This window comes from Mustela nivalis (genome assembly GCF_964662115.1).
Source record: "Mustela nivalis genome assembly, chromosome: 10".
In the NCBI taxonomy this organism is placed as follows: Eukaryota; Metazoa; Chordata; class Mammalia; order Carnivora; family Mustelidae; genus Mustela; species Mustela nivalis.
In genome coordinates this window covers 13235772-13258168 of record NC_139029.1, presented here as the reverse complement: position 1 = coordinate 13258168, position 22397 = coordinate 13235772, and the positions used below count along the sequence as shown (strand labels likewise).

The 22397-nt window shown below is 50.3% G+C and overlaps 1 protein-coding gene and 1 long non-coding RNA gene across 5 annotated transcripts in view; one reads left to right on the top strand and one right to left on the bottom strand.

Moving 5' to 3' along the window:
* LOC309841513 overlaps positions 1-22397 on the bottom strand; it is a 268973-nt gene that overhangs the window by 34081 nt on the left and 212495 nt on the right. The gene's annotated exons all lie outside the window — the stretch shown is intronic.
* Positions 1-22397, top strand: part of TMCO4 (transmembrane and coiled-coil domains 4) — an 87060-nt gene that overhangs the window by 6617 nt on the left and 58046 nt on the right. For 2 of the 4 annotated variants that reach the window (XM_082684462.1, XM_082684464.1), the window contains exons 3-6: positions 2290-2446; positions 6745-6922; positions 11962-12136; positions 12994-13021. In XM_082684462.1, the coding sequence (XP_082540588.1) occupies positions 6753-6922; positions 11962-12136; positions 12994-13021 (373 nt within the window). In that variant the 5' untranslated portion in view covers positions 2290-2446; positions 6745-6752. The remainder of the gene's footprint in view (positions 1-2289; positions 2447-6744; positions 6923-11961; positions 12137-12993; positions 13022-22397) is intronic. The other 2 variants (XM_082684463.1, XM_082684465.1) reach the window with 1 other exon arrangement.

Below are 22397 nucleotides of genomic sequence, written 5' to 3'. Positions count from 1 at the left end.
TGGGTTACAAGACCTGGTTGTTGGTCAGTGGATTGGGACTTAACTGTGACCTCAGGTCGATGGGCCACCCAGGTCCAAGGCTGTCTGAGATAAAGCACTCCTCTTCTGAGGATCAAGAGCAAAATTGTTTTTAATTAAAAAAAAATTTTTTTCATTATAAAAGTACCAATGCACTCAGGATGGAAAACATGAAAAATACAGAAAATTGGGGCTCCTGGGTGACTCAGTTGGTTAAGCATCTGCCTTCGGCTCAGGTCAAGATCCTGGGGTCCTGGGATGAAGCCCCGTGTGGGGCTCCCTGCTCAGCAGGGAGTCTGCTTCTCCCTCTCCCTACCTGCCCCTTCCTCCCCACCCTCAACCCCCACTCTACTTGCTCTCTCTCTCTCTCATGTTCTCTCTCTCTCAAATAAATAAAATCTTGTAAAAAAAAAAAAAGTACACAAAAATAGGAAGAACAAAACCCAATTACATCTAGTCCCACAGCCCCACCACCAAGAGACAGTGGTCATTAACATTTGGATAGATTTGCTTGTGCTCTTTTTGGTCTGTGAAACGTTTTATAAAAACCTACCTGGAGGGGCGCCTGGGTGGCTCAGCGGGTTAAGCCACTGCCTTCGGCTCAGGTCATGATTTCAGGGTTCTGGGATCGAGTCCCACATCGGGCTCTCTGCTCAGCAGGGAGCCTGCTTCCCTCTCTCTCTCTCTGCCTGCCTCTCCATCTACTTGTGATTTCTCTCTGTCAATAAATAAATAAAAAATCTTTAAAAAAAAAAAAAAAACCTACCTGGAATCATATTGTATATCCAGTGATGTGCTGTTAACCAGCTCTCTAGAAAATAAAACCCATCCTGTGTAGCATCTCCCACTTTCTGTGGTGTCATTCCTTCGGCTGTGGTCCATCTCAGGCTGCCGGAGTCAGGCAGAATCAGTTCTCCCCAGCCAGAATGAGCCGGCCTCCGCATACCATGTTATCATTTAAAATCATGACACTTTTTTTCTGAACTTAAAATCAATATATACTCATTACCAAAAATTCATAAAACATAATAAAGAAAACAATCACAATCCAGAATCCAAGACCCTCCTGCTGTAAGATAGAGACAGTCTCTGCCAGTCTCCACATATACTAACTTTCTTTAGAGTTCGGAAGCAACACATATTGATGGCAGGAAACAGAGAAAATCCTGAAAAGTCTCTGGTATCTCGCTTTTCATAGAGAATTCGGGAGAATATCCTTCCAGCCGTTTTGTCTTCTCTGTGTCTTTTTTTTTTTTTTTTTAAGATTTTATTTACTTATTTGACAGAGAGAGAGAGACCAGAAGTAGGCAGAGAGGCAGTCAGAAAGAGAAAGGGAAGCAGGCTCCTTGCTAAGCAAAGAGCCCGATGTGGGGCTCGATCCCAGGACTCTGAGATCATGACCTGAGCCGAAGGCAGAGGCTTAACCCACTGAGTCACCCAGGCACCCCTTTTCTGTGTCTTTTTAACATGGTTGGGCTCATAATTTGAATCTCGTCGTTTGTAGGCATGAGAATGCCCCATGGGAAGGGGCTATTCAGGAACAGGGCCTTATCCCTGATAATTCCTTTCAAAAGGATTAAAGAGGCGGAAAATAATATTCTGGCTCTTTTGCATGGAAAATGGCCATTAGGAGGAAACTCAGATTATTTGAAGTTTTGGGGAACCCTGGGTCCTTCCAGGTGCTTGGTCCCTGCCCCATCTCCCTTCCTCATCTGATGTTCGATTTAAGAACAGGAGTGTCTTTGGGAAGAGAATTAGCAAGAAAATCTAGCTCTTGCTTAAGCCTAAAAGCTAGTTCCTTCATTTGTTCCTGTAACAGACATCTTTGGAGGGAGAAGCAGGCTCCCCACTGAGCAGGAAGCCCCATGCAGGGCTCGATCCCAGGACCCTGGGATCATGACCTGAGCTGAAGGCAAATGCTTAACTGAGCCACCCAGGTACCCCTCTAAGAGACGTCTTCTGAGCATCCGCTCTGGCAAGGGAACTGCTTAGGGCACCAGTGACAGATAGGAAGGAGACCCTGTGCCAGTCTTCCTGCAGCTGCCGGGCGCTATAACCACATCTCAGGTTATGAGGAGCTAGAAAGGGGATATTAAACGAGAAGACCCATGCCAGGGGCCCAGGCTGTGCTCAGTGAGTGGCCGTGACTGCCAGCCTCCTGAGAAAAGCATCCCAGGGAGAGGAACGTGCTGGGGCCAAGGCCCAGAGGAGAATATAAGTAGCATCGAGGCTGCCCTGAACCCCAGGGCTAACCAGTCTCTCCTTCTCCAGATCCCACACCCTATGGACCCACAGGCTGGTTTTTCCAGTTTGCTACCCGCCCCCCCCCCAGGGCAATTTGCATATTTCTCCAAGAACCTTCAAGCAGCTGAACAGCCTGTTTTCAGACTTAGAGAAGGGAGGCCCGCAACTGTTTCCTGAAATCTGGGTGAGTGTTCTTTTTTTTTTTTTTTTTTTTTTTAAGATTTTATTATTTATTTGACAGACAGAGATCACAAGTAGGCAGAGAGGCAGGCAGAGAGAGAGGAGGAAGCAGGCTCCCTGCCGAGCAGAGAGCCGGGCTTGATCCCAGGACCCTGCTGGGATCATGACCTGAGCCAAAGGCAGAGGCTTTAACCACTGAGCCACCCATGCGCCCCTCTGGGTGAGTGTTCTTTAAGGTTTCTTGTTCTTCACATCCTCACCATTATTTAAGGCTGTCTCATCTTAAACATTACGAGTTTGCGTATCGTCTATCTCCTTTGCTGGAACATCCCTCCAGGTTGGAGCGCTGCTGTCTGTCTTCGTCTCCGCTGTGCCACAGCACGTGGGGTGACACCTGGTGCCTATGGGTGCATGTATATATTTATTAAATGAACTGGTTCATTTGGGGTGAAGTGGACTTTTATTTTTCATTTGCTTAGAACTTAAGAAAAGATCTTTAAAAATCTGTAGAGGCATCCTGCTGCTTTTAAAAAAGCTTTATGTTGGGGGCACCTGGGTAGCTCAGTGGGTTAAAGCCTCTGCCTTCGGCTCAGGTCATGATCCCAGGGTCCTGGGATCGAGCCCCGCATCAGGGGCTCTGCTCAGCTGGGAGCCTGCATAGCCCTCTCTCTCTCTGCCTGCCTCTCTGCCTACTTGTGACCTCTGTCTGTCAAATAAATAAATAAAATCTTAAAAAATAAATAAAATAAAATAAAATAAAATAAAAAGCTTTCTGTTGGAAAATAATTATAGTCTCGCAGGCACTTGCAAAATTAGTCCCAAGAGGTCCCACAAACCCTTACTCAGCATCCCCGTGGTTGCTGCCTTCATGATGTAGTCTGACTTGTGAGCTGGGAGGATGTGGTCCCACATGGTGTGGCCCCCAGTAGCTCCCCCACCTGCTCGTTTCTTCCGCCCCAAACTCCGTCTCATGCCCCCAAACCAGGCTTACTCACTATGCTATAGCCACACTGGCTGTCACCGCACTTTCGAATACACAAGCTGGTCCGTCCTCTAGGCCTTCATCCCTGCTGTTCCCTCGGCCTGGGACACTCCTCCTCTGACCTTCACATCATTCTGCCTCAGCCTAAATGCCCACCTCCTCTGAGAAGCCCTCCCTGACCTCCCAGGCTATAAAGTACTTCTACTCCTCTATCCCAACACTCTGCTCTATTTTCATAATACTTATTTTTATCTTAAGCTATAGATAGATAGATAGATACAGATATATTTTAAAGACTTTATTTTTTTTTTTTTATTTGTCAGAGAGAGAGAGAACACATGAGCACAAGTAGGGGGAGTGGCAGGCAGAGAGAGAGGGGGAAGCAGGCTCCCCACGGAGCAGGGAGCCTGAGGTGGGACTTGATCCCAGAACCCTGGGATCATGGCCTGAGCCAAAGGCAGACGCTTAACCGACTGTGCCACCCAGGCGCCCCTTAAATAATATGTATTTAAAGTATTTGTTTAAAAGCAGGAAAGACTGTCCAATGGAAAAAAGACAGCCTCTTCAATAAATGGTGCTGGGACAATTGGACAGCCACATGCAGAAAAATGAAATTGGACCATTTCCTTACACCACACACAAAAATAGACTCAAAATGGATGAAGGACCTCAATGTGAGAAAGGAATCCATCAAAATCCTTGAGGAGAACACAGGCAGCAACCTCTTCGACCTCAGCCGCAGCAACATCTTCCTAGGAACAACGCCGAAGGCAAGGGAAGCAAGGGCAAAAATGAACTATTGGGATTTCATCAAGATCAAAAGCTTTTGCACAGCAAAAGAAACAGTAAACAAAATCAAAAGACAACTGACAGAATGGGAGAAGATATTTGCAGACGACATATCAGATAAAGGACTAGTGTCCAGAATCTATAAAGAACTTAGCAAACTCAACACCCAAAGAACAAATAATCCAATCAAGAAATGGGCAGAGGACATGAACAGACATTTCTGCAAAGAAGACATCCAGATGGCCAACAGACACATGAAAAAGTGCTCCATATCACTTGGCATCAGGGAAATACAAATCAAAACCACAATGAGATATCACCTCACTCCAGTCAGAATGGCTAAAATCAACAAGTCAGGAAATGACAGATGCTGGCGAGGATGTGGAGAAAGGGGAACCCTCCTACACTGTTGGTGGGAATGCAAGCTGGTGCAGCCACTCTGGAAAACAGCATGGAGGTTCCTCAAAATGTTGAAAATAGAACTGCCCTATGACCCAGCAATTGCACTATTGGGTATTTACCCTAAAGATACAAACGTAGTGATCCAAAGGGGCACGTGCACCCGAATGTTTATAGCAGCAATGTCCACAATAGCCAAACTATGGAAAGAATCTAGATGTCCATCAACAGATGAATGGATCAAGAAGATGTGGTATATATACACAATGGAATACTATGCAGCCATCAAAAGAAATGAAATCTTGCCATTTGCGACAACATGGATGGAACTAGAGCGTATCATGCTTAGCGAAATAAGTCAAGCAGAGAAAGACAACTATCATATGATCTCCCTGATATGAGGAAGTGGTGATGCAACATGGGGGCTTAAGTGGGTAGGAGAAGAATAAATGAAACAAGATGGGATTGGGAGGGAGACAAACCATAAGTGACTCTTAATCTCACAAAACAAACTGAGGGTTGCTGGGGGGAGGGGGTTTGGGAGAAGGGGGTGGGATTATGGACATTGGGGAGGGTATGTGCTTTGGTGAGTGCTGTGAAGTGTGTAAACCTGGTGATTCACAGACCTGTACCCCTGGGGATAAAAATATATGTTTATAAAAAATAAAAAATGAAAAAAATGAAAAAAAAGCAAAAAAAAAAAAAATAAAGTATTTGTTTACCTTTATATACCAATAGAATATAAGGTATATATTCTATACCTTCTATATAAGGGGTATATATATATATATATATATATATATATATATATATATATATATAGTTTTGTTTCCTGCTACGCCCCTAGCTCTCTGAACAGGCCTTGGAATACTGCAGACATTCAGTAAGTGTGTGCTGGATGCATGAAGAAGGGAAAATGATATGTGACGCCCTGGTCTGGGTCTTAGGGAGAGCAGGTGACAAAAGGCAAATACTCTGCTTGCCTTCTGCGGGGAGACAGGGGGCACTGGCTTGGGGGGGGGCTTGGTCAGTGAAGGTGTCCAACTCTTGATTTTGGCTCAGGTTAAGATCTCAGGGTTGTATGACCTACATGGAGAAAACAAATCGTAAGCCTACAGCTTGGTGAATTTTTAAGTATATTCACATCCATGTAATCACAGTGGGTGATATAGATACAGAACATTTCCATCATCCAGAAGCCTCACTGTGCCCCATCCGAGCCAGTACTCACTGCCTGCCATGGGCAACCTCTCTTCTATCGTCTTTCACCCTAGATTGGTTCGACCTGTTTTTCACATTCATACGAACACGATTCCGCAGATAAGTTTGTCTGCTTATCATTGTGCCTGTAGGTTCACTCATGTTGTTGCAGTTAGCCAGACTTACCCTTTTTCATTGCTTTGTGATATTCTGTGGTCTGAATATGGTGCAGTTTTTCCATTCCACTGCAGACGAACATGAAGCTTGCTTCTGGTTTGGGACTATTGTGAATGGAGCTTCTATGAGCATTCATGTATGTGCCCTCTGGTGGACATTAGTCCTCGTTTCTCAGGAGTAGAATTTCTGGGGCATAGAAAATACATACATTTAACTTTAGTGAAAAATGTCGAACCATTTTCCAAAAGGTTGTACCACAAATACTCCCCCCAGCAGTGTGTGGAAGTCTTATGTATCCCTTTCCTCACCAACACTTAGTATTGTCAGACTTTCAATTTTAGCCATTCTGATGAATAGATAGCACTGTCTCATTGGAGCTTTGCTTTATTTCTCTGATGACTAACAACATTGAACTTTATGTGTTCGTTGGTCATTGGGTATCTTTTATGAGGTGCCTGTTCAGGTGTTTTGCCTATTTTAAATTTTGCCTTATTTCTTTTTCTTCATGACTTTATAGGGGTTGTTTATATACTATGGGTACAAATTCTTTGTTGATACCCATTGAAAATATCTGTCCCCAGTCCCTGGTGTGTATTTTCAGTCTCTGGGTGATGATGAATAGCAGTTCTTATCTTGAATGAAGGTTCAAATTATCAGCCTTTTCTTTCATGATTGGTAGTCATTGTGTGCCATTTACAAAAATTTTACCTACCCCTGGTTGCATTTTTCACTGAGATTTTTTTTTTTTCCTGCAGGTTTGGAAATGGCCACACCGGAAAGATCGAGCCAGAGGCTGCCTCTAATACCCGAGCCAGCTGTGGAGGGGGAGTCGCCTCTGCCCACGGGCCGCGAGCTGGCCGAGGCCAACCGCTTTGCCTATGCCGCCCTCTGTGGCGTCTCCCTGTCCCAGCTCTTTCCAGAACCTGAGCATAGGTGAGTGCTGTTGTCTCACAGAGGGAGTGTCAAGCTTTCTCAGGGAACCAGTTTTTTTTTTTTTAAGATTTTATTTATTTATTTGACAGAGAGAGAGATCACAAGCAGCAGAGAGGCAGGCAGAGAGGCAGGGGGTGGGGAACAGGCTCCCTACTGAGCAGAGAGCCCGATGTGGGCCTCAGTCCTAGGACCCTGAGATCATGACCTGAGCTGAAGACAGAGACCCAACCCACTGAGTCACCCAGGCACCTCAGGGAACCAATTATTGACAGCCAGGCTCCCTACCGGATAGTACTGGCAAAGAGGAGAAAGTCATTGTCCTTACCTTTAAGGAGTTCGTGATCTGGGGCATAAGACATACCTCATTCAGTACTTGCTCATTTACCCACAACAAGCATTTTCTGAGCACCTCCTGTGTGCCAGGTGTGATCTAGAGGACATGGAAGGTACCCGTGAAAGAGATGAATCACTGCCCTCAAACAGGACACAGTCTGATGGGAGGAAAGATATTTATTCACGCATACAGCATGCATTTATTGAGCACCTACTCTATGCTAGGTGTAGTGCTAGGAGAAAAATGGGGCCTGGCTCCTGCCCTCTTGGGGCTCACCGTCTGGGTAGGGCATCCGGATAACTGACTGCCATTATACTAGACAGACGAGGTTAAGTGTCTGGATGGGTTTCATCCAGGTGTCATAGAACAAAAGGTGGACATTGTATGACACCAGGAGATGGAGGGGTGCACAGGTGAGACAGACTTTCCTCGGGGAGACAGGTCGGTTGCTGTGGATGGAGCAGAGGGAGGAGCTTGCTGTGGCCCCAAACCTCCAGGTGGTGGGTGGAGCTAGAAGGACAGAAATACCATTACTGAGACAGGAAACAACAGATGGGGGCAGGAAATGACAGGAAGTTTTGGGGTTGGCGGCATTTTCAAGACTTACCCCCAAAACGTCCCCCATGAGTAAACTTCCCCATGCCTTAGGTCTTAGCTGGGTATTTGTTTGGTGTTTTTTGGGTTTGAGTTTGTTGGGGTTTTTTTTGTTTTGTTTTTTTATCTTCATCTCCCCTGCCAGACTGAATACTCAGGCATACTCATCTCCTTGGGCGTCACCTCCAGGAAGCCTTCCCAGACCTCCCCAAACCCCAGACCAGGGTGTTTCTCCAGCCATATGTTCAGCAGCCCAGCCCTGCAGCTTTTCCCACACCGGCCTCCCCTCCAGTTGGGGTTCCCAGAGGGCAGGAGCTGCCTTGTCCACCTGTGAGTCCCAGAGCCTCCCCTACAGCTGGGTGTACCCGACAAGCCAGTACATGGGGAGCAGGTGGGGGATGATCTCTGTGTACTTTGTTCCCATAAACAGATGTTCATGAGCCTGCTTTGTGTGCCAGGCCTGTGCTGGGCACATCCTGGGAGGGCACATAGAGGAGCAAGTTATTGTCCTGTGAGCCTCCCGCCCTACAAACACACACACATCCGGGTACCCCTGTAAACGTGGCAGCTTCTGCCCAGCCAGAGGCATGTGCCCTGGGTGTCCTTCCTCAAAGCTTCCCTTTCAGAAGGTCAGTTCCGTCCACAAGCTCCATGTTCTTTAGGCCTGAAACACATTTTGAAAGCAATTTCGATCATGTTACAAACCAGAAACACCATCGGTTTCAGTAATCTTTACAGGGCACCCTGGGGATGTGTGCTGTCCACAGGGGACATAAAAGTAAGTCTTTTTTATGTATTTTGTATCTGAGCCAGAAACATCACCGATGCCACTCCCTAGAATTAACTCTGTTTATTCACCATGGAGAGATTATGGGGTGGAGCCGGGGACGGCACACGTGTTCTGTGAAGGGCCCGGGATCTCCGGCTCACAGGCCGTGCAGTTTCTGTGGTCCTCACTCGATGTTGCCATCCTAGCCTGAAAGCAGCAGGAGGCAGTACACAGAGGATGCGCATGGCTGTGTTCCAATAAAACTTTATTTATAAAAGCAGGTGCAGGTCCGGCCCACTTGGGGTAGTTTGCCAGCTCCTGGCGAGTAGGAGCAGCTTTGGACTCGGGATGAGAAACCCTGGATTTGGGGTGAGGCTTTGCCCCTTCCCAGGGGTGAGAACCTTGATTTAACCTCTGCAGCGAGGGGCTCCATCAGCAAGGGGGGGGCCAGGACTAAGGGAATATTTGGTGCTTCTGGGTGAGCACCCAGTCACCTAATCGCTGGGGAGGGGCAGTGTCCCGGTGGGTAAGCAAGGCCTCTGGTGTCGTGAAGATAGACAGGGGTTTGAACCCTAGAGTTATCCCTTCACCTCTCAGGGGCTGCATTTCTTTATCTCTAGGCTGGGGGTAAGAAGAACACCTCCCTCCCTGGTGGGGTGTGGTGAGAAGTAAGAGACTCAGTGTGAATAAAGCACTTCTGTGGCCCAGGGGCTGACAGACCGTTGCTCTGTGGTTATGATTTGGTATCATTGTTGCGGCTGATTCTGACCCATTCTGGCCATTCTCAAAGTCCTGCCAATCTGCAACGCTGTTTGTTTTGTAATCCACTGCTGTATTGCTACTTTATGTGCGTACTCATTAATTCATATATTAATTCATATTTTTTAAGATTTTATTTATTTATTTGACAGTGAGAGAGTGGGAGCGAGCGCACACAAGTAGGGGGAGCTGCAGAGGGAGAAGGAGATGCAGACTCCCCACTGAGCAGGGAGCCCCATGCAGAGCTCAATCCCAGAACCCTGAGATCTTGACCTGAGCCGAAGGCAGATGCTTAACCAGCTGAGCCACCCAGGCGCCCCTCATTTCTTTATTGTAAGACACATATATAGTGCTTTATATGGGCCAGATTTTGTTCTAAGCCCAAGGAGAAATGTTAACTTCCAGTGACCCGATGAAATGGGTTTCTTCATTATCGCCATCATTTTATAGATAAAGTGAGGTACAGAGAGGTTGAGTAACTTGTCCAAGATCACACAGCTAGTGACAGTGCTGAGATTGGAAGCAGAGTCTGTGCTCTTGACCCATCCTCTCTTATGATGAGATGCTTCTTAACATCCAAGACCTCCTTCTTGGACACAGGGCCAGGCCACGCTTCGTTGACCTGTAAGTAATGTTCAGCTCACTCGGTCATTCCGTGCCTCCATGCACACCCACGCAACCGCCCCGGGATTATCCCGGTAGATTGCAATGGTGCAAATGACAATAATTGTCAGAGCAGTAGCCAACATTTATTGAGGGTTATCAGGTGCCGGGCCCTATTAAGATGTCACTTAATCTTTCTGTCCAATCTCCGAGGCATATCCTGTTATCTTCCGCATTTTATAGCACAGGAAAACCAGGCTCAGAGAAGTACGGGCACGAAGCCAGTCACCGAGGGAGCTAGGACTCCCCTCGTGCCCTGGACGTCAGAGTCCGACTCTGAAACCCCTTCTCCACTGCCTCCCTTGGTCACCTTTTATATCTATAGAGAAATAAAAGTCGTCCCCTGGGGCAAGTAATACATTATATGTTAATTAAAAAAAAAAAAAAAAGAAGTAAAAGTCGTGAGGCCAGCTGACATTCCTTGGGCATCTCCTATGCGCCAGGCTCTGCCAGCTCATTGAATCCTCAAACCACCTAATGAGGTTGGTCTCTTAAACCCATTTGCAGATAGGGAAACTGAGGCATGGGGAGGCCAGTTTACTTGGCACCGTGCTGCATTGCTCAAATGTCCCCTTGGTAATGGCCTCCTCCCGCTGCTGCGGAGAGGGCTGCCTCGGCTGAAGAGAGCCGTGTTGCCCACGTCTCCACCCTCTTCCCCCGGCAGCCTTTGCTGGACGATTGCCTGAGCAAGGAGGGGTATAAAGGGCCCACTGGGCTCACCCGTCTACAGAACTCCCTGCAGGGCTGGCTGAGCCTCCTCTTGAGGGTACATTGCAACTCGACTGTTACCCCCTGCCCAGTCCCGCTTCCTCCTTACTCCCCCTCACAGGGACCCCTAATAATCTCCATTTCAGAGCTGCTTCCTGGGAACCCGAACCCATGACACTGATGGGACAGGATTGTAGGTGGCCCGCAGTGACCTCTTCACTGGGCCCCGGCACTGGAGGCTCTAGGGAGGAGGTGGGCAGGCTGCCTGGTGTCCCCGGGTCCTCCTGAGGTTGCCCGCATTGCCAGGGAGCTCTGATTGTTTCTGGGAGGCCCTGATTCCACCTGGGTACAGAAGCCAGTGCAGGGAGCGCCAGGACAGCCCGGTCGAGGCAGGCTGTGATGATGGTTTGCATATAGACTTGGCCTCTAGGCCTCAGCATTTTTTCTGGACTGGTGTCATCACCTCCAAACTCTGGTGATGACTGGTGTCATCACCCCATGCTCTACATCCCCACCCCCCACCCCCACCTCGTGGGTTTACCACGGTCACTGCCAAGAATGGAGGCTTTGAAGCACAGCCTGATGTGGTCTCCGCCCCCGTTGCCCAAATCCCGCGTGCTTCCCACAGTTCCCGGATTCAGTTCCTGGGTTCCATCTCCCCATCAGCACCCGACCATCCCCTGTCCGGGGACTCCTGTGTTCACTGAAGTAAACAGCATCCTTGGACACTGTGGTGGGGACAGTCCCTTCCTGTGCACTAAGCCGCTTCAGCAGCGGCCCACTTGTTTCCCTGGAAAAGAGTGTCCGCTCTGATTTCCGACGGGGCAAATCACCTTCCATAGGATGCCTTTTCTAGCAGCCGCCCCTCCCCTCCCTGGGTGGGTCAGGGCACTGCCTCTCTGGACTCCCTGGGCCTCCATCCTTGGGCCTCCATCCCTGCCTCCATCCTGGTGTGTCGCATGGCACGAGGGTGTGTGAGTCCTGTGCCTGTCCCCACCCTGCCGGGAGCCTCTTTCCAGACGTGGCGTCTTGCACCACTAGCTCCCTGTCTCTCAGGTGTTGGGGACCCCGTCTTCTTCCATGGACCACAGTCACCATGGATTTCGTATGCGGATTTGCACCCGTGTGACCATGTGTGACCTAAACTTCCCAGTGGGCTCGTGAGGCCTGTTCTGGAAGCCTTGGGGGATCCAAGCCACGTCTGTCTTTCAGCTCCTTCTGCGCAGAGTTCATGGCGGGCCTCGTGAAGTGGCTGGAGTTGCCCGAAGCCGTCTTGCCAACCATGACTGCTTTCGCCAAAGGCCTGGGAGGCGAAGGCGCAGACATGTTTGCTCCGATTTTATTGAAGGACCCCATCTTGAAGGATGACCCACTGGTGATCGTTCAGGTATGCCCACCGCCAGGGGACAGCTGCCGGGGAAAGGAGAACTAAGTATTTCCTTCCAAAGTCAGTCTGAAAATCACTTCTGTTGGGGTGATATAGTTGAAAGAAAATATTTTGGGGACCTGGGTGGCTCAGTCGGTTGAGCGTCCAACTCTTGGTTTTGGCTCTAGTCATGATCTCAGGGTCCTGAGTTCGGGCCCCGCGTCATGCTCTGCGCTCGGTGCGATGTCTGCTTGTCCCTGTCCCTCCCCCTTTGCTCCTCCAACCCCTCTCCCACTCATGCTCTCCGTCCTTCTCGCTCTCTCAAATAGATAAACTTTTTAAATAAGAAAGATAGGGGAGCCTGGGTGGCTCAGTGGGTTAAAGCCTCTGCCTTCGGCTCAGCTCATGATCCCAGGGTCCTGGGATCGAGCCCCACATCGGGCTCTCTGCTCAGCGGGGAGCCTGCTTCCCCCTCCTTCTCTCTCTGCCTGCCTTTCTGCCTACTTGTGATCTCTGTCTGTCAAAATAAATTAAAAAATCTTTTGAAATACATAAATAAATAAGAAAGATAAAATATTTTATCATAATATCACAGAATGATGATCACAGCTAATAGTAAATTATTGTTAAATATTTACCATTGATTTAATTTCATACTTACATCGTGTTTATTATGTACCTGACAAATACTAACTCATTTAATTCTCCAAGCAACTTTATAAAGTAGGTAGTATGGTCCTCCCCTCGTTATAAGTAAGGAAACGGAGCCACAGAGAGGTGAAGTGACATGTTCGGGGTCGTGTGGCCAACAAATGGCTCAGCTAGGAGATAATGACCCGCCAACATATTGCTAATTCCTGTTATTATTTTTTCCCCAGGACCTCCTGAGCTTCTCACTCAAGGATGGTGAGTTGATTTTCTCAGTTCTATATGTTTTCGTAAAGTTCAGTAAGTTTGGGGTGACCCTCTTCATGCTTGGCCAGCAACGCCACAGGTGGTGTCGCCACCTGTGGGTCCGTCCCCCGTGGCCTTTTTGGTGCAGGGGAGGAAAGGAAACGTCGTGTAGCTGGGGAGCCAGTGAGCCCCTCATTGGTGCCACACACCGTGGGGGCTTGGCACCAATGAGGGGGAGTGATGGGGGGCCATTACTACATCTCTCCTCACAAGGCCCCACGGTTTTACCTGCTAAGTTGCCCACCACTCCAGTCTGAGCCATCATGACCCCCTCCTGGACGACAGACAGCAGGGGTGTCCTCACTGGTCTTCCTGGGGGGGGCAGCCCCGCCTCATCTCTCAGCACACCCCTTCCTGCTCTCCTCGCCAGCCTCCCTCCCCACGGGCCTGTGCTTCCGGCACCATGGACTTCGCGGGTGCCCTTCCCCTGCCCAGAGAGTGTCCTGCTCTCTTGCCCTCCTCCCTGTGCTCAGGGAGCACTTCCCTGGGGAGGCCCCTGGGCTCCCATCTGCAGTGTTCCTCCCAGCACCATGTGGCCAAGGCTTCTCCTCTAGACCGGAGCTCCAGGAGGGCAGGGCCACATCTGGCTGCCTTCACCACGTGTTTCTAGTCCCTAACCCAGCACCTGGAACCTAGCACATACTCAGTGGATACCTGGTGAATGAACTAAAGAGACAGATCTTACTGCCCCGTTTTGTGGATGAAAAAGTTGGCTCAGAGAGGTTAAGCGATTTGCCCGAGGCTGCGCAGTAAGTGGCAGTGTGGGATTCGACCCACGTTCTCTCCTAGGGCTGTCAGGACGAATGACCGAACTTCGGGAAGCTTGAAGCTGCAGAAATGTATTCCGTCACAGCTCAGGAGGCCCAGATCCAGAAAGCAAGGTGTCAGCAGGGTCTCGCTCCTTCTGAAGGCTGTAGGGGAGAATGTGTTTTGCCTCTTGTAGCTTCTGCTACCTCCAGGCATTACCCCAGCCTACAGTCCTGTCTGTCCCTTCTCTGCCTTCATCAGCCCGGGGCCTGCTCCTCCCTTTCCGCCCATTCTCTGTGCCTCCTGCAAAGACCTTGGATAGGGCGGCCTCAACCAGAGCTCTTTAATTATACCAGCAAAGACCCTTTTTCCAAATAAGATCACCTTCCCAGGTTCTAGGACCTGGCTATATCGTTTCGGGGGTCAACATTGCAACCCACTGCAGCGCTCAGGGTGTCCTGTACCAGACTGCTACAGGGCTCCCCGGACCCCGTCGCTCCGCATCCATTTCTCCCGCCTCCTCTCTGCCCGGGCGCCCCATCACTGTGTGTGTGGCTTCTTCTGTTCCCTGCGCTAATGAGAGATTTGGGCACAAAGACCCCCGATGTTTATTCTGACGGCGAGCAGGGAGGAGAAGCACCGAACTGCAAGTGAACTCCCAGCAGCCTGCAAACCATCACGTGGGAAGTACATTACACCTTTATGAAAGATTACGTAGGGAAAGTCACACCAGCCACCCTACCTCCCCCCCCCGCCCCGCTGGAACCCCAGCTCATGGGGGAGTGGAGGGGCGGGAGGGGGAGGAGGAACGGGATTATGAGAACAGGAAAAGCAGGTGCAGAAACACGGGCAGGAAGGCGGGCCATCGCAGTGGCCTTGGGCAGCTAGCTGAGCCTGGGGAGGAAGCAGGATGTACTTGACCTGGGCAGACTCTAGGAGGCGTCCCCATCCGTCCGGTGTGAGGAAACATGGCCTCCACGAGGGCAGCAGAGATCCTGGGGGTGAGAGGCTGACCCAGGAGTCGTTCTGTCAGAAGAGACGGCAGGATCCCTGACAGACCAGATGGAGGGAACGCGGGAGAGGAAGCGGGAGTGATGTCTCAGCTCTGGAAGTCTAGTGACCTCCAGGGTGCCAGGGTGTTGGGACCCAGCTGGGGAACCCTGGTTGGTCTTGAGTGCCCCTTTCATGCAAAGTGGTGGTTCAGGGACCCTGAGAGAAGGGCGCTGGGACCTCCTCCAGCCCCACACAAGAGGTCATGGGACCTGTCCCCTCACGCATGCCTGCTTCGTACAGCTGTGCTCAGCGCGGTCAGTGTCCACGAGGGCGGGAGGGCGCACAGGACACTGAACCTTGGGGCTCCTTCTTAGGAGGCTAATGCATTTTCTTTTTTATTTTTTAAAAAGAAAGAACTTTAAGTCCTTGCTCTCACAGTACGGTCTGTGGACGGGCAGCACCGGCGTCCAGGAGTTTGTTAGAAATCCAGACTCCCGGGCCTCACCCACACCTCTGACTTGGACTCTGCTCCCTGCCCAGATCCCAGGCGGCCCCTTGCTAGTCAGAGAAGTGCGGCTTCGGGCTCCAAGCCCTCTGTGTATTTCTGGCCGTGCTCTAGCCAAACAAATAATCTTCACTGCCCGTCTCACCGCTGCATGGGACCGCAAGGATGATTCGCTGAGCCCCTGCACTCAGGCGGGCACGGCATTTAGTAATACTCCCGTTGGCTGATGAGGCTTGCCCCAGGACGTGGCAGAGACGGTCTGAGAGCGTGGCCCAATTATATTACTTTTTTCTGTTTTTAACCAGAATTAAGGAAGGAATCATCATGTCTGATGCTCCTGGACCCTCATAGAGTCAGGACTTGAGTCCGTACAGAGGGAGACGCCAGGAGAGAGCACAGACACGCTCTTGTTATAATGCCTGTAACAACGATGCCATCCGCTGCTGAGCGCTCGCTGTGGGCCTGGCCCGTGGCTGAGGGCCGCGCAGGCATGGAGCCCACTGAGCCCCCCAAGGGGCAGTTGAGGGTATAGGCCTGAGCGCGTGGTCTCAAGGGCATCCTGGATGAGCCTGTCAGTTTTCCAGGTGGAGAGATGAAGGCCCAGAGAGGGGAAGGGGCTTTCCCCAAGACACACAGTGCTAGAAGCAGACTGGGAGTTAGAACTGGGTCTCTGGCCTCTGGGGCCAGCACTTTGCCCCATTGCCTTATCACCGGGTAGGAGGAGCAGGTGTCCCAGTGCTCCTGCCTCTGCCTCAGTTTCTCCCTTTCCTTACCTAGAGACTCATATTCATCTTACCTTTCTTCCTGCCCCCAACCCGCAAACCACAAATCCTCCTGAGCCCCCTTTGAGGAACTAGGACACAACCTAGCCCGCTCTGCTGTGGGTGACTTTGGCCTGGGTCTCATAGAACAACTGGAGTGGGTTTAAAATGGTGTGTCTCATGTCACCACCTGGTACTTCATGCCCTCCCAGGGGCATTCTCTGAGCGGCATTGAAACCATTATTATCATCTGATAGCCTCCCCAGGTCTCTGCAGCTCTGACAGCGCAGCACATGGGGACCCCAAAGGGACAGGGACTAGGGCTCCGAAGGTCTATAGAGGTCAGGGGTGGACGGATCCGCAAACCCTCTGGCCCATCCTCTCAGTGCGTAGATGGAAAAATGAGGCCCAGAGGTGGGCCTGGCTGGCCAGTCTTTGTTGTATCCGAAACTCTTTATCCATATTCATGAATAAAGAAGTGGCAACATTTGGGGAGTTAGCCTGTTTGAGTGTTAAAATTCAAGCTCCACTTTGGCAAGTTTATGAATTGTTCTGTGCCTCAGTTCCTCACATGTCAAAAGGGAATAACAGTAATCTTTACCTTAGAGGGCAATGGTGGGGATTAAATGAGGTGTACCATGCAGAGTGCCCCAGACAGCGGGCCGTGAGTGCTGCTCACAGGGGTTGATGGTTAGAGGTAAAGTGACAAAGCCCTGGGAGTCAGGAAACCTGGATACTCATTTTATCTCTGAGACGCTCTCATGGTGTGACCTTGATCAAGTCACTTAACCTCTCTGAACTGCAGCATCATATGCAAATAAAGGCACAGACAGATACTCCTTAAAAAAACAAAACAAAAAAGAAACTGGCTTTGGTTCTTTTTTTTTTTTTTAAAGACTTTATTTATTTATTTGACAGAGAGATCACAAGTAGGCAGAGAGGCAGGCAGAGAGAGAGGGGGAACCAGGCTCCCTGCTGAGCAGAGAGCCCGATGCAGGGCTCGATCCCATGATTTGAGCCGAAGGCAGAGGCTTTAACCCACTGAGCCACCCAGGCGCCCCCCTGACTTTGGTTCTAAGAGCATCGTTAAGAATCTTAGAAGGTCAGTGTCATAGTTGGCCCATTTGTTCAGGTGCTTCCCCCATAAATTGCATGAGGGCAGGGCCCTGGTCTGGCCTGTTCACCATTGCACCCCAACATCTACCACACGATAGGCACATGGTGGGCATTTAGTAATTATTGGATGGCTAGATGGGAGAATGGATAGATAGAGAGATAGAGGGATGGATGGATGGACAGGTGGGTGAATAGATGGGTTGAAGGAAGGAAGGATAGGTGGAAGGATGGAAGGATGGAAGGATGGATGGATGGATGGATGGAAGGATGGATGGGTGGATGGACAGATACTTGGATGGATGGATGGATGGATGGATGGATGGATGGATACCTGGATGGATGGATGGATGGATGGATGGATGGATGGATGGACGGATACTTGGATGGATGGATGGATGGATGGATGGACGGATACTTGGATGGATGGATGGATGGAAGGATGGATGGATGGATGGATGGATGGACAGATACTTGGATGGATGGATGGATGGATGGATGGATGGATACTTGGATGGATGGATGGATGGATGGATGGATGGATGGATGGACAGATACTTGGATGGATGGATGGATGGATGGATGGATGGATGGATGGATACTTGGATGGATGGATGGATGGATGGATGGATGGATGGATGGATGGACAGATACTTGGATGGATGGATGGATGGATGGATGGATGGATACTTGGATACTTGGATGGATGGATGGATGGATGGACGGATACTTGGATGGATGGATGGATGGATGGATGGACGGATACTTGGATGGATGGATGGATGGATGGATGGATGGATACTTGGATGGATGGATGGATGGATGCATGGATGCATGGATGGATGGAAAGATGGATGCATGAATGGATGGATAGTTGGATGGATGGATGGAAAGATGGATGCATGAATGGATGGATAGTTGGATGGATGGATAGATAGAAGAATAGACAGGTAGAATGGATGGATGGATGGATGGATGGATGGAAGGATGGATCAATGAATGGAAAGATAGACGGATGGCTGTTTTTTAGAGAATGCATTTAGGTACTAGAAGGGTTAGGTACTTGAGGGTTAAACCATCTTCTACAGAAACTGATAGGATAGGAGGAGGCCTTCCAGGCAGCTAGGTTTCTTTGTGAGTGTGAGATAGGGTGATTAGTCACGGAATCAGCCCAGGAAATCAATACGAAAGGCTGGATTTCTCAGAACTTCCTGGAAGGTTGAACTTAACCAACACTGTTGGGATCTCAGTCACCAGACGGTGCCATCTCGGCAGCTGGGTGGACTTTTGTGGGTGATAACCATGGTCTCATCCAGTAACAACCACCAAACTCTTTTCCCACACAACCGAGAAAGTAATTCTCTTACTCGCTGAAGGTTAAACAGAATCTAAGCCAGTAATTCTAAACCAGGTTCCTCGGGCTCATCACTCTTGGCATTTGGACTTGGATCTTTCGGTGTGGTGGGGCCATCTGTGTGTTGTAAGATGTCTAGTGGTATCCTGACCTGGTACTCATCAGTACCACTTCCTGAGCTGTGACAGCCAACAATGTCTCCATAAATGTCATCTGGGGAGCAAAAATGTCCCTGGCCGAGAACCACTGCTCTAGGACCCAACATCTGTCCATGTCATGTGGGGCCAGTTTATTTGTAGTTGGTAAATTTTGTAAGGTATTCTACTTGCCTTCCTCTGTCTTACATGTAGATTGTGAATTGCTGTTTGGTGTATAATCCTCAGGCCAACTGCAAAGGGAGGTAGTTTTACCCCCATGGACGGGGGAGGAAGTCAGGCTCAGGAGGTTAAATAAGTAGCCCAGGGTTTCCTTTCAAAGTAAGTTTCAAAATTCCATTTAAGGCAAAGTGAATGTCACTGTGAGCTCTGCCCAGGTGCCCAGGTGCCCCGAATCACGGGGTTCGCCCTCTGGACTCTGAATCCAAAGATAACATTGACTCCAGGCCACGGACCCGAAGGAAGTACCTGCCACCTGGGACAACTGTCTTACCGCAAACTTGACTCTGCTTTGTGACCTGGTCTTTATTACTGAATTGCAAACCCTACCTCCCTGGTGAATCAGAAAAGTTTGAGATATTGGTGTTTCGATATGGTCAAATTGTGTACACTGGGTTTTCTGTCAGCATCGCTGAAACTCATACAGTCAGTTACCAGTATCAGAACTGACTGGTTCATCCATCAGCAAGAACCAAGCACCCACTCTGGGCACCAGATCTTGTCTGGCCCCGGGAGTAATTCTCATCACAGCTGATACTATGGAAGGCCCACTATGGGCAGGCCCCGAGCCAAGCGCTTTATGCTCATTCATTTAACCCCCGCTGTGACCCTAGCACGCAGATGCCATTACTGTTTCCATTTTACAAAAGAAGAAACTGTAGCACAGAGAGGGAAACGACGTGCCCAAGGTCACACAGCTACAAAGTGATGGGCCCAGGATGCAAACACAGGCGTGGTTCCAGAATCTTCTCTTAACTACCCCTATGCTTCTCAAGCGGATAGAAAGTAATAAAAGACCTCCACCTTACAGCTGACTTTTTAAGGAGATTTGACAAGGTCAGAACAAAGAGTGGGGGGCCCCAGGTGGCAGGAGCGGAAGAGCGAAAAGGTGCAGCTGAAGGAGAGTCTCGGAAGTGACCCCTCTACACCTATGACCACTAGTCCTCAAGGAACCTTGTCACCAGCCTCCTGCCCTTAACCGTCCCCCTCTAATAAGCCATGGGAAAAAACAATCTGAGTTCAGATCCTCCCATGAGGGGGTCCATCCTCAGAGCCCTGTTCCCCGAGTTATGTTCCGCCACGCAAAGTGAGGACCCTAGGCAGAAGTAAAAGCTTAAAGCCAGTGCCAAGTGCTGGGCAGAGCAGAATAGGATCAGAGTAAGGCATAGATTCCTTGTATGCAAAAAGGTTCACTGAGAGTGAAAACAGGGAGAGGTTTTTAAAATTTTCTTGAAGTGGGTCAACTGAGGGGTGCTGGTAGAGCAGGCTGGGTGACAGTTGCATGACTACAACCTGAGAAGGGTGTTCTCACACCCTAGGGGGAGAAGTAAAATCCCTGGCCTGCGGGATACCAGCAGGGCGGTACCAGCAGCCGGCTTCTTAGCCAGGGTCCTAGCGTAAGGATCAAGGAGGTGTCAGAATCCAAGAAAGGAGCAGGACGAGCCACCCTTTACTGAACGGGGAGTGCATCCTGCGGGTTGGCCAGGCTCTTCGTGGGCATCCTCCTGTTTCATCTCAACAAAAGCCAGATTAAAAGGGTATTCTTGTCTCCGTCGTACAGACAAAGAAACTGAGGCTCAGAGAGGTCAAGAAACTTGCCTGAAGTTTTCAGCTAGGCAGCTGAGAATTCAGACCCAATCTGTGTGACAACAAAGGTGAGGCTTCTGCCTCTGGGCTCCCTTTCTTTGGCCTGGAGGGCAGTCCCCAAAGGGAAGGCAGTGACCATGAGCTCTTCCCAAAGGTCTGGGATCCTGCTGCTCTGCAGAAGGTACAAGGTCAGCCCTGGGCCTGCCTTGCCGATGTTGTACTTAGAGATGGAGCCATACTGAGCCCAGAGGCTTGTTCAGCGCCTTGCAGTGAAGGTCATACCACCTCCTTCCGGGGACGGGGGTGTGTTTGAAAATGTGGGGAGAGTGGAGTTGGGGGGGGGGGCACATGTCCTCTGATGCATAGGACAGCCCTGGACAGTGAAGTACTGGAGCCATAGCTTCTCTGTTGGGAGATACTGGTGGGGAGGAGGGCCCAGAAGTGTGGGTTCTGGCCCCCGCTTTGTCGTGAACATACTGGGTGATTTCGGACACGCCCTTGTTCTTCCTAAGTCAGAGGAACGGGTTGGACACTAAGGGCTTCTGCAGCGTGTGGTTGTAGGTCTGGAGTGGGCACCAGGGCCACTCGCTAGTTGTGCGGGGCTGGTGCACTCCTGCCCCCTGGTGGCTGAGCAGAGGAGCTCCCTCGGTTCCCCCATCACCACCACCACCAACAACCACAAAGAGTTTCCTAAGAACAGGGTGACCTGTTATTTGGGCTGGGGCTGGGCCTGGGATTGTGTGTGCACACCACATATCCCTGAACACAGAAAAGATGCACCACTGACCACATGGGATCATCCTGGAGCCCCCAAACTCACTTGAGAGGATACTGTTTGCCTTTGAGAGACAGCTACACTGGACTGGACAGAGGCATTGGCACCCAGTAATCCTGCTTGTTATCTGAGCTCTGCCTCTCTCTCAGCTCAGTGACTTAGAAGGTCTCTCTGCACCTGTTTTTCCTCTTGCGCAAAGCTGAGCATTGTCATACTAAACTCCCAAGACCGTGGGGAGGATGGGCATTCGATCACATGGGCCAGCTCCTCAGGGGGTGCTCGGCACTTAGTAGGAGCGCCATGGACCACGGTTTGGACCACGGTTTGGACCACGCCATGGACCAGGTAGCACAGGGGGTCTCGATCACGCCCCTGCCTCCAGGCATGAGGGTGCCCAGACCTTCTCAGACCAGGAAGTGCTAACCTGCTCACCCACCACTGTGTTGCTCAGAGTAGGGACCCCCTGCTTCAGAATCACGTGGGGAGCTTGAGAAAAAGACACATTCCCGAGCCCCGTGCCAGACCTGAGTATGGGGCCGGGGAATCTGAATTTTCACGAGCCGCCCTATGACCTCCATCGTGGGTCTCAACCCCACATGGCATTATCTGGATTCACGTCCTCAGTGACTTGCAGACTCTGGTCTCCTGAGGTTGATGAAAGATAGGGCAGAGGCTGCTGTGGAGCTGTTTCAAGTCCAGCTAACCTTGGACTTTTGAAGTTGCCTCCTGGGAGGTGGGATGGGGAACAGGCACCCTGAGACTGACCCTTAGATCTCTGAGTTGGAAGGGACCTCGGGAGACCAGTTTCCCTGGCCTTGGTCCTTTGGGTGGGTTTCCAGCTGGACTGGGACCTGAGCAGCCCTCAGGAGCAATGCGGGCTATCTTACCTGCCCACTGCCCACTTCAGGCAAGATCAAGGCCTCATCCAGACTCAAGGGGAGGCCAGGAGGGAGGAGCAGAAGCCAAAAGCAATATATGGGCCTGAGAAATGTGTAAAGACAGTGATTTGCTGCCTCAGCCATGGTTCCTGTGTCCTGGGTGGGGCCAAGGGCACAGCGTCTGCGGTCAGACCCTCCGCTTTCCCACCCACCAGCTGGGTGACCCAGGACAAGTGACCCA